Source organism: Anopheles maculipalpis, chromosome 3RL (assembly GCF_943734695.1).
Source record: "Anopheles maculipalpis chromosome 3RL, idAnoMacuDA_375_x, whole genome shotgun sequence".
Classification (NCBI taxonomy): domain Eukaryota; kingdom Metazoa; phylum Arthropoda; class Insecta; order Diptera; family Culicidae; genus Anopheles; species Anopheles maculipalpis.
In genome coordinates, this window is record NC_064872.1 from 63,239,805 (window position 1) to 63,251,942 (window position 12,138).

General features: G+C 43.7%; 1 protein-coding gene across 2 annotated transcripts in view; it reads left to right on the plus strand.

Annotated features, from left to right (window-relative positions):
- The window catches only part of LOC126561832 (LIM and SH3 domain protein Lasp), a 47,367-nt gene that overhangs the window by 25,632 nt on the left and 9,597 nt on the right, over window positions 1-12,138 (plus strand). For both annotated transcript variants that reach the window (XM_050218163.1, XM_050218165.1), the window contains exons 3-4: window positions 9,777-9,909; window positions 10,994-11,129. In XM_050218163.1, coding sequence (XP_050074120.1) covers window positions 9,777-9,909; window positions 10,994-11,129 — 269 coding nt within the window. The remainder of the gene's footprint in view (window positions 1-9,776; window positions 9,910-10,993; window positions 11,130-12,138) is intronic.

The window sequence follows — 12,138 nt, forward strand, 5'->3', positions numbered from 1 at the left end:
AACCCTCCGAATGTCGCCGAAACTGCCGTGCGATTTCGCGAAACCAAGGATAGCCACTTCCGTTGAGTGAGCACACAAAGTTCGATGCACTTTCGGTCGTACCCGGCCTTTTTTTTACTGCCGACCCAATGCGCCATGACTTTTGCTGGATGCATTTTGTCCGAGCTCGAGAGCATTCTGCCGGTGGATCTGTGTCGGTGTGTGAGTATGCTTTTGCCTTCATCTGCTACTGTACCCTCTTCCCTTTGTGGTAATCCCTTCCATCATGGCTGCCACGAGATGTACGAATTCCAAATCGGATCTCGGATGTAAATGAGACGCGACAGAGAGCAGCAACACTGGTTCTGCTGCAGTCTCATGCTCCAGTGGTAGCGGTGCATGATTTAATAATCATCGTCTGCATCGCTCCGTGCTCGGGGAGTTTTGGTTTGCCGTGTGGATGGGTCTGGTCTGCTGGTTTTATGTGATCTTGTCTCCGCTTAGTGAGAATTCGCGAAAAGCAACATCATGCCAGTCAGTGACAGTTTAAACGGCTGGAGGGGACGATTGCGATTCGTTGGAAATTTTTCGATTTCCGGCATGTAATTGGGCGGTTTAAGGAGCGGAAAATTGTCTAACTTGTTGATGGGAAAATTGACAACGTTTTACTATGAAATTAAGGGCACGATTGGATGGTGAAAAAATTGCTAAAACTAGAATTTACGAGCAGTGTAAAACAGATTTTTGAGGTTTCCCCCAAATGATGATAAACATATCACGGGGTTAGAACATTCTCTGGCGAAGATTACATCGGTAATGTGTTTACACATCCCATTACTTCGTCGTTTTGTCGTGTGTTGTTCCCATGCATGCCTATATCCGATCCAACTCTGTAGAACGAGACACTACCCCTTTCCGACCATTTGTTTGTTCATTATTTGAGGGCATCCCCTAATACGGGGCAAGTTCGATGGTGGTTCCCACAGCAACATTAAACTGAGGGTTTAAGCCACCATTGTCGCATCGCGTACAATTTGTCTGCAATGCGGGGTTGAGCGCCGAATTGACCTGGAATTTCGTGGTGTCGTCCATTATTAGAAGGTCAAGACCTTTAGCACTCCCGCAAGGGCTGAAATGGTTCCAAAAAGACTTCAAAGTGGACGTTTCTACTACTTCTGAAACTCATAGCTCTTAGAGGTCGATGAACCTGTTGTCAACCTTTGGGTTCGAGAGTCTAGCAATGAAACCTGTCATATCGCGTGGATGTCAGTGAGCGCGGTAGGCCATTAATTGTAGAAGCTCGCTCACCCAAACCCCCCCCCCCCCCCCGCAGACCCAACGAGTAAGGGCCTAGAGCAAAACCCGGACAGTAGTTGACAGCATAAGAAGCACACTGTCATTGGCGGTGGTTTTTAGTGCGTGTTTCTGAATGATGAGCGGGTCGCGTGCTGGGACCCATAAATATGTTGAAGTTCCCTTCAAAATAACGATACATCCATACAGATTGAGAAGGAAGACATTTTGCTGTGTGACATGTGTTTCATTGAAGCTGGGTGTAAGTTTTAATTGAATCTAATTATATCCAAATGTCCAACTACGGCCCTTGCCCGCTGGATAAAAGTGTCGTAAAATCAGCATTCAAGTTTTGAAGCGTATCATTTCTCGTGGCAGCATCACATCACTCGTACCAAGCAATTCACACAAATTCATGAAGATTTATTGGATGACAGAATTTCTTCACTCTAGTCACTGTTTAGGCGTTACGGCTAAGGCACGATTAAGGGATCCGCTCGTCTCCAGTCACCAATTCTGCACGTCCCTTACGACCGGGCGTGGGTGAGACCAGCAGAGCATAAGCAATCAACGTACGCGCGTCGGTGTACGTGAAGCATCGGGAAGTGGTGCGAGCAATCGAGTGCTTCATTAAACCAATGGGTAGTTAGAAAGACACGCACGCGGCTCTGTACTCGAGGGAGGCATCATCGTGAAGAATGGTATTAATTCTTCCGGAAGCTGAAAACCCATCACCACACACCAGCATCGGAGCTTAGGAAAGTCCATTTTTCTGCACAAAAACGCGAGAAGACCATTAGAACGGTACAGCGCGTCGGTTTATTGTACGGTGGACGTGTTGATAGATACACGCTAGTTGTTCGGTTTAGCAGCACATACCGTATATACACACCCAATTTGTTTTGTTGCTGCACTCAGCGTTGGAGGATGTACAGTTTTTGTTCCCGGCAGCAGCGTGTTGGGGGCATAAACAACGCCATAAACGAGCGTTGGAGTGTCTTGTTCGCCTGCGAGCGAAACACAATTAACCACGCACGATTCGGAATGAAAATGCCACTTGGTTGAGGATTTTCTAGGTAGGTGGAAAACTAAACTTTCCAACAAATATGGTGTGGGACGATAGGGATAAAAATAGGAGCTGATCCCAGGGCGCTATAAAAAGGTTTAGCTTGTTGATCACTTAACCGATCGCGAAACAACGGGGACCGATGGGCAGCCATAAGGTGAACCCTTAGCCAGCGGTATTCGATGGGGTCCTACGATCGTTCCATGCTCATCATCAGCCCCATAGCAGTGAAGATGAGAATTGTTTCGGTTATTTTGTTTTCGGTGTGCGTCTGTCTAAACACACACGTTGGCGCACATTACTTTCCGGCAGCAATGTGGAGAGCGGGGTTTCGGTCAAGAATGTAAAAAAAAAGGGAAGCAAATCGAAACATCCACTTCCACCGTCCAGATTGGGAATTTGTACACATTCCAAGATGGCGTTTCGATTGAAACTTCGTCCGTATACCCGTATCCGCATGCCGCAAACGTGTGGTTTGGTCGATTTAACGGGTTACGCATTTAGCGCCTTACGGGAACTTCTCAGTACGGTGTGGAGATGTGTGTTGTACTGGTAAGAATTTTAATTACTCACTACAAATTACTGTGCTTGTATTTAAATCCAAGCTAAAGATTTTAAGAGATGTTGCGAGTACCGATTGAGTGGGAACGCCTCACCAGAACTAGCAATGCACCGAAGAAATTGAATTTAAAAGCATTGTAATAAATATTACGAGACCTACATAGATTCTACGTAAAGCCGAAGGTACTTCTCGCCGATTGCTTGCTGTCATCATAAGCTTCCGGGTTGGGATTCCCAACGCCTCGTGTCTGGTCATTCCGGACTTATCACAAACACACGGGTAAAGCAAGTAAAGTGAATTTCCTCTTCCGTCTTCAAAACGTCGCCTTTAGACAGCAAAATGTAGGACGTCGCCTTTAGACAGCAAATGTGGTGCAGCCTCTCAGAGCATTTTGCGTTACTTCCAGAATGAGGTTAGCTGTATGTAACGATCTTTATTCTGGTTCTGTGCTTGAAAATGGGGCGGCCCGGTGGTGTAGGTGACAGCGGCGCCGGTCTTCAAACGGCAGGACCGGGGTTCAAATCCCATCCGGACCGTCCCCCCGTAGCGAGGACTGACTAACCAACTACGTGGTATCGGCAGTCTAAAAAAATATTTTCGATGGCCTGCATGACCTTAGAAGTTGTTAAGCCAATAAGAATAAGTGCTTAAAAATACTGTATTGTTGTTAGTGACACATTATACTGACTTGTCGCCTCAAATCTCAATAGTGCACGTTCCCTAATGTCAAGATTAATTTGCTACAAATTGCCCAATCGGTTACCCACGAGCAGCAAGCAAGGGTGACAAATGATTTGCTACTCGCACGATTCTAATCGATAGGAATCACGCGCATTAAATCACCACCAACAAGCGTGTACGCGGTGGTGTTCAGCAACTTTGCCCAAAAATGGTCAACAGCTGGCTAGATGACGGCGGTGCTGTTACGTTGCCGGGTCTCCCTGGTATCTCAAAACTGCGGGAGCAAATAGGGAGGGCGAGGCATCCGAACCGCAACACAGGGTTAAGAGTGTAAGGGAAAAACAGAAATCGGGGAGGAAAAAACGCTTTTGGTCAGCGTGTAAGGGTTTAGGTTTGTTGTCTAGCTGACACACTTTCTACACGCTCCACCTCTATCCTCTTCCTAGTCTTTGGAGGTATGATAAATGTAAGATTTTGAAAAAAAAAAGCCCTACAGAAGGTGGGGTGGAGCGTCCATGTTGCAAAGTAATGCACTTATATGGTCGTGTAACTCTCACGTTATCGATCGTCATCGGCGGGTCACACTTGCCGCAAATATAACCCATACGAGAACGTGCTGACTGTTTTCTTCAAGCCGTGAGCACATGTCTATCGATTCTTCATTACCGTGTGTCTCTAGCGAGCCAATATTATGCTTTCGTTTTTTTTAGTATGGTTCTAACGCTTCGATTATTAATCACCATCGTTTTTTTTCCACTGGGACATTCATGAAATGATTGATCAGCATTTTCTTCTCTGATGTTTCCGTCCGTCCAGTAGGGCATGCTGCGTTAATGCAGTTTTGTAGATGTGCACTCATTCAACCTGCTTTCTGATGCTTTTCGTAGCTTTTGCTATCCATTCTATTGCCTTCCTTATCCCTTTCTATTGACAGTAAAAAAAACACCCCCCATTACTATCCCTTCGGTGAGCATTTTTTCTGCCACTATTCGCCCATTTTTTCGCGTTCGACGTGTGTCGTTTGTCTCGTGTGCGAAACGGAATAGTTTCACATGCATGCTGCAGTACCTAGGTCACCCGTGGAAGCTTGCCCGTGTTGCATGCTAATTGTTTTGGAAGGCAATAATAGATTAGTCGGTCGTCGTTTAGTAGTGGCTTCCCGTGTTCAACCTATCCGCCGGGAGTTTTGGAGAAAGCTCTTGGGATGGAAAGTTTTGCTCAGGGAAAATTGATAAAAAGTTAATCCTATGTTTAGCGAATGGGAAACTGTTTCTACCGAAATGGAGTAAATAATTTCATTTTCCTGAAGATTATTTGGGATAAATTAATTTATTAACATTAATTCCTTATAATACTTCATTTGCCTATCGTGATTTTCTCTCTCTGTATATATGTTGAAAGAAAGTAATACATCAAATCGAGCATAAAATTCAACCCAATATTCATACGAATCTCCGTAAACAGCCATGTTATACCGTGGAAGTTCACGTTGCATGTTGCAATGGACAGCGAGTGGCGCGATGATGCGTTCCGGGGTTGGAATCGTAAAATTGATTTGTGCTAAATACTGCGCCGGTCAGTGTGTGTGTGTGTGTGTGTGTGTGTGTGTGTGTGTGTGTGTGTGTGTGTGTGTGTGTGTGTGTGTGTGTGTGTGTGTGTGTGCGGGGGGCGTTGAAATGGGTTCATCCGTTTATATTTCCACCCGCTCGCAGTGGCGAACCGCTCACCACCCGTTTCACCACTGATTCCTTTTATTTATTATTTATTACATGCCACTTGCTGCTGCACACAAACGCACAAGCCAATGGCATATGTGTGTGGTGCTTCTGGTAACCACTCAACCGCCCACATTGCACTTTTCGGAACAGCCGGCTTGTGATGGTTGGGGCGGCGGCTTTCCTTCCTCACAGCAGTCTGTGCTATCATTTCGTTACTTAGTTTTAAACGCTCCGGAATCGTTCTAAATATGTGTTCTCTCCGTTCCGTTTTGTTAGAGGGTTTGCCGGCGTACGCCACATGGAAAACCCACTCTGCGCATCATTATTCAATTTATTTCAATTCTCGTTTGAAACAAAAAAAAACGTAGAAACTGCCCATATAGCGCTGCGCCTCCGCCTTGTGGCGGCCTGTCTCTTCAGTGTTTGCAGTTTGTTTGAACCTCCAGTTGATACACTTTAGGTTCTTTTCACTTTTTCTTGTGTGTTGTTTTTGGTGTGTGCTGGTTCTTTTCACGCTTCTGCGTGTGTGTGTGTGTGCTTCTTTTTATCACATTCTTGGCATTTTCCTTAGACCTTATTTTCTCTGTCTGGCTTTTCTGGCCGTCATCATTCCGTGGTCTTCGTCGCCGTCGTCTGTCTGTCTGGATGTCTGGAATTCTCTCAATGGGCGTTGGGATGCATCTGCATGCATCAGTAAATCGTTGAACTAGCAGCCCAGGACGGAGGCAGTTAGGCGCGAGGCTTTTTGCTTGTGCGTGTAGCTCGGAATGAATGAAGCCATGGGCAACTCTTTAGACCAACAATTAGGGAGAGTACGGATCAATGCAAAGCGTTAAGCAAAGCGCTTGTTGCAAATAGGTCTATAAGGTTGCAGGAAAGGAATCATCCCTCCCCAAGACAGACAGACGCAAGGGATGATCTATTATGCTTTTTTAAAGGAGAGAAAAACAACTACAACACACTACAAAACACACGGATGATAGCAACAGAATGCAAACGTTTTGTGCGTTGCTTTGAGGGTTCGTCTCATAAATGCTACGTTTATGTTGTTTTATGCAAGTTATGTTACGTTTGTTTTTCAGTCCAATTTTGTGATCAAAGTGTTGCCTTATCTTATGCGAAGATAAAGATACACTAATACGCCTTAGAAGGAAATTTTCCATTAAACTTTTGGTGAGAACGATATCCATTCGTCTTCTCATGGTGTAAAGTGCTTTAAAGCCCTTTAAACAGAACTTTTCAAGTTGTCATACACATCCATACGCTATTTATGCATGTTTCAGTTCGAATAGAGAGCAAATCCCTCCTATCTTAATTGTTACGGATCGTCGCACGGACGTGATGAGCGAAGGGCACTGCTTTGCGCCTTCACTCGCAATTGACTTCCCGTGGTTGCAACTTTGTTCGCAAAAGATGATGCAAAACGAAAAGTGATGAAAATTGGCTGAAAATATTTCACCGGAAATGAAATATGACGGCTGTGTGTGTGTGTGTCCCTTTCCCGTGAATCTACCGATGAGTGAAGCCTTGATGAATGAAGCTTCATTCACTAAGGGTAGATGAACAATCAACCATTCTCCAATTTATGCTCCCCATTGCCTGAGGTGCACACATGTGCGTGTGTGTTTGTATGTGGGCAATGAATGGGTTCGTCTGTATAGTGCAACAGTGAGTGTGTGCCTGTCTCCGAACCGGGATAGTTTACATCGCTGAAATGTTGGGCGTTGGCGTTTTAAGGAGGCCGTTTAAATATGCATTTTTTAGCATGAAAGCATACAACTAAGACTGAACAAAAAAAAAATTATTTAGATGAGAATATATTATTTATGCAAAAACCTTCTTTTCCATTTACGTGATGGGCGTGTGTGTGTGTGTCTGTGTGTAGAAATGTAAATTTATTAACTGCATTAACGCTTGTAAGGGAGCTCGCGTTTTGTACGAATACGAATTTTGCTAATGCAATAGGTGTAAGTATGATAAATGTGTCACGTTTAAAAAAAGTTAACTTTTGTGTGCTTAAAGGCAACAATTTTTTAGCCATATAGTCGATCAGCTGCGATCAGCTGCTTATCTGTGCAGCTGTGTCTATACTAGCGAAGTGTGTGTTTGGATATGTGACAAAAATAATCATATTCTTGCGGTTGTATCTGTAGCATATGGCGTTTATGCGTACAAGTTCTTCATGTTTCTTTGCGAGATACTTTAACCACCATAAAAAACAAAAATAACCAACGCCAACCAACGATCGTTTACGGTCGAAAAGACGCACGCGCCTTTGATTAAGGCGGCAACCATGCACCGGCCCGTTTTCTTCTCCATAGTTGGTGTGGTTGCTGTAAGGTCGAAATTCAAGACTAAATATGGACACATGCTCATAAAGATGGAATTAATTCTTTGGTTTCTAGCCAGCCCTGAGGCTACACATATCCACGATAGTGGTGGGAACTCCGGAGTGGATTAATCAATCCACTCCGACTCCGGAGTATAAAAACCGGAGTGGACTCCGGGTGACTCCGATATTAACTCCGGATATTGCTGCACTTTTTGCTGTATTGTATGAGTCTACTTCTGGTTTAACATAGCGTCTTCTGGTGACCAGAAGAAGGCCCATTGATGTATGGTGGAAAAGTAGACCAGAAATGAACCCAACAGTTGGACTGTTGATCTTATGCGAAAGGGTGTTCTGAAACAGACGAAACGGGTTTATTACCAAGAAATAAACAAATTTTTGCTACCGAAGCAGTACTGTTTTTTTGCCCGGGAAAATGCGGAATTACTCCGGAATGGACAGCGGTTTCGATTTCGGATTTGAATCCGAAATTAAATCAGCAGTATGACAATACGAAGGAGAGCTGTCATACTCAAGTAAATAAAAAATCAGCACTTGACTTCGGTTGAGCGATTCCTCCGGAGTTATTGCAGATTAATCCAAAGTTATTACTCCGCCTGCGTGGTTGGAGTGTCTAGGTGGACTACATTGTCCGTTGCGGTTTACTTGGCCTGAAACAGTGGAATTGTAACGCGCAGAGACTTTTTGTCGCAGGTCTACTTGACAATCGCATCGACTCACCGGCACTGCTCTCCGCAATCAACATTTACGCCCCGGCTAGATCGCTTCGTGCTAGATCACTTCTTGTAGTAGGGGAACGTCGTACTCGTTTTGGCACCTCTGATCCGTTCCTCATCATGTGCCGCGAATTCAACGCCATGTGTGATCGTTTTGAACCGGACCTGTCGCGCTCTGCGTTCCTTAATTGTATACGCACAGTGCGGCCAATTACTTGTTGAATATAAAAATATAAATGTTAACTGTAAATGTAAAACGTAAAAAAAGACCCTTCAAAGGTCCACATATGGTCCTTTGAATTCAACACATAAAATAACAAATGACTCCGGAGTTAATCCGACTTCGGAAAAAATGAGGATTAACCCATCACTAATACAAGATGGAAATAGCAATATCACCAGTCTGTCCTTCTCGTAAAAAAAAAAAACGATTGGAAGAAATCGAGTCATAATTTAATTTATATTTTGTGTTGCATTAATACACTTAGTTCGTTAGCGTGGTGTTTGACAAAAAGCTAGCGAGATTAAAATCTATTATTTAATCTCCGAGGATCCTCCACTGGACTGAGCGTTATGATTTTGTTGTTGATGATGATGATGATGAAGCAGCTAAAATGGTTCAAAGTTGATGAGTGACGCCGAAACTGCTTCACAAAACAGACATCAAACAAACTCTCGAGACGCGCATTATGCAAGAGAATGCAGCGAAGCTAATTAAAGAGAAGGGGAACTTGGGGTGTGTGATTGTTTTATAATTGTAATTTAATCAAGTGCACATGATGCATTTAATAACACAGTTTGCTGTACCAGATCCAACCATTCTTGACCGTCCAATCTTCTAAAGAGCAGAACAAAAAAACGATCACACCCTGATGATCATGGTTGACGGTGTGTTTGCGTGTCCCGGTGATTGTATTCTGCCGGTGAGCAGTGCAAAATGTGTGCAAGAAAGATTCTACCAACACTTTTAAGGAACCGCACAGCACATTTTAACGCCATATATGCCAGCCCGGTGATGTGGCTGATGAAGCACATTCCACGATTCATTCCATTCGCCATAATAGTGGACACATTATGCTGTGTGTAATGGTTTAGTGGACAGGCGGCATTATCGTTTGTTAACTTAACAACACTACCGGGTCACGTTAGAGACGAGCTTTGAAATGTATTGTACAGTAAAAAAAAATGAACGCTGATCGATAGAGAAACAAACGTTCACTTTAGTACGAGCCGAAAGCGAAATGCTTTAAAGCGTGTCCTGTTCCTATTAGAATCGTCTATTTGACGGCTCATTTAATTTGATGTCTTAATTAGTAACAACACTGCTGGGAAATGTTCGCCGTCCAATGGAACTGTTCAATTCAAACTAATGTATGGTTTTCTTATCATTTTTTTTTCTCCCCCTATGCAGACATATTCCTAAAGCCAAAGCTACGACGATCGCAGAGACACCAGAGTTCAAGCGTATCGCGGAAAATACCAAAATCCAATCGAACGTCAAATATCACGCCGACTTCGAGAAGCTGAAAGGGAAAGTAACGCAGGTAAGACATTGTCTAGGACGTTGGAGGCAATTTTAGGCGATTTGTCGGGTTCGTCGCTTGTGGCGCGTAGTCGTTTGTTTTGTGTTGCTTAGCTTTATTTCGTGGAAAGGAATCAATCATTTGTAGCCAGACTCATACATGTGCTGCATGATTAAGACAAATGCAATCATCAACAAAAAGGTATCAAACAGAACATTAGTACTAATTGTAGTAATAATTACCTTTCACTGTTCAGATTCAGATCATCGAGCCGTGTGGAACTTTTGCTTTCTCGTGCGTATTCGTTCACACATGCTGCTGAAGAACGCATCCGCATCCCGCTGGTCAAGTTTACTAGGGAAGTGATCAGCAGCGAGAAGGGTGTTTTTTTTTCACCTTAATTGCAACCATTACTTTTGGCGAAGCCTCTCGCACACTCTCGGTTTCGCGCACACCGGCAACACGAATCTTGGACTTGGATCGAAAACTTTCGATGTCGTTCCGTCTGCAGTCTCAGAGGTGGTTGAGTGGGTTGCCGTAGGGAGGAACTGGGTTGAGACGAGAGAAAGAAAAAAAAAGAAATCCTTCTCATCAGCAACAAAAAACCCCTTCAGGCCAGGCCTAGCACACTGTTGGACGGAATGTAGGACACACGATTGTATTGCTTACCGGATTTCTTACTTCAATTAATCCGATGCAGAGCACACTCACGGCCAGTGTACTACTGGTTTGATCTCACGTTCATGGTGGTGTGCTGTGTTATGATCACCTTTTTATTTCTTTCACATACAATATTTTTTGGGTCTCTTGTGCTGTGGTTTCTTTTGAAGGGGAAGCAAAGTTTATACGCGAATGATGTACCTTAAATGCGATGTATTTCTGTGGTCTTATGCTTCTTTTGCTAGTTTTGATATTTCCTTTCCGAATAGATTTATTTCATCCATACCTATCTCCAAACTAGAGCGATTTATTTGATTTGTCACTAATTTATATTTTTTCTTTCTTTTTGCATATTCGCGAATTTTTGGCGACTAATGAACCAACACAACGGCCACCGGAAATTGAAATTCACGTGCCCTTCTCGTGCCAAAAAAAAAAAAACTAGGTTGCCGACGATCCGGAAACGCTACGAATCAAGCAAAACACGAAAAACATCTCCAACGTCGCATACCATGGCGATCTGCAGAAGAAGGCAGCGATGGAGCGACAGCGAGAGTGCACGGAAATCATTGACAGTAAAGGTGAGTAAACGTAATGTGACCTCCCGAACATCATCATCATCATCATCATCACCACCGGATGTGACCGGGACACGTTAGAAGTTTGGTGGTGCAGTTTCTTCGGTTGGATTGTTGTCATCGTCCCGCCCCGGGTGGGGGGTTTGTGGTGAATTTTACGTTTAGTTTACTTTTGCTGGGCTGCTCCCGGTTGCTTTGCGGCGATAAAAGAAAGCGAAGACGGGACGGGAAACTTTCGTTTTGTGCTTCCTTTTGCCAGGGGAAAATGTGTCGCTTGTGGTGCAACAGCTGAGTCCAAGCTCTGAGGGAAGATGGTGTATGTTTGTCTAAGGGAAACTACTTCAAAATGATCAAAATTTTACTCCTAACAAGGTTTTTGTTGTGAGCGCTATATGAAGAAGACTGACTGTGAGTACAAAATGGAAGAGGCAGCAAAAAATCGTCGGTCAACAATTGTTTGATTGTTCCAAATCTAACCATTTTTTTCGGTACAATGTAAAATGTAGGAACCTTAGATCAGATGCATGATTTCCGATAGAAAAGACATCATCGTCACGTTAGGAGCGCAAACTCTTGGATTCGATGTTTCGACTATTAATATCTCCCGGAAATCTTCCCACACTGACCACGGCTAGGTTTTGGTGGCGCAATTCTGTTTGTTGGTTTCTTCTTCGGCGGCGCCAAAACGGAAACACAAACAAACAAACGTTGTTTGTGCAATGTAAACACACGGAATGCGGAAGTGATGCAAACATGCCTAAACTGATTGATATTTTGTTGTATCCGAGTATTCCGAAACGGTTCGATTGTGGATCTATTTTCAAACATTTCTTTCTACGCGAAAGCGATGTGAGGAAACTTGTGGATAGTAACTTTGGATAGCAACTGAACTTAAGGGCCATAAGGCCTGGTTGTAAAAGGTTGTACCATAATCTCGCTATGACTTTGAGATTCATGTCCTTTTTTTTGAGACTTTAACTTGAGTAGCGGATAACATATTTAAGATTTTCGA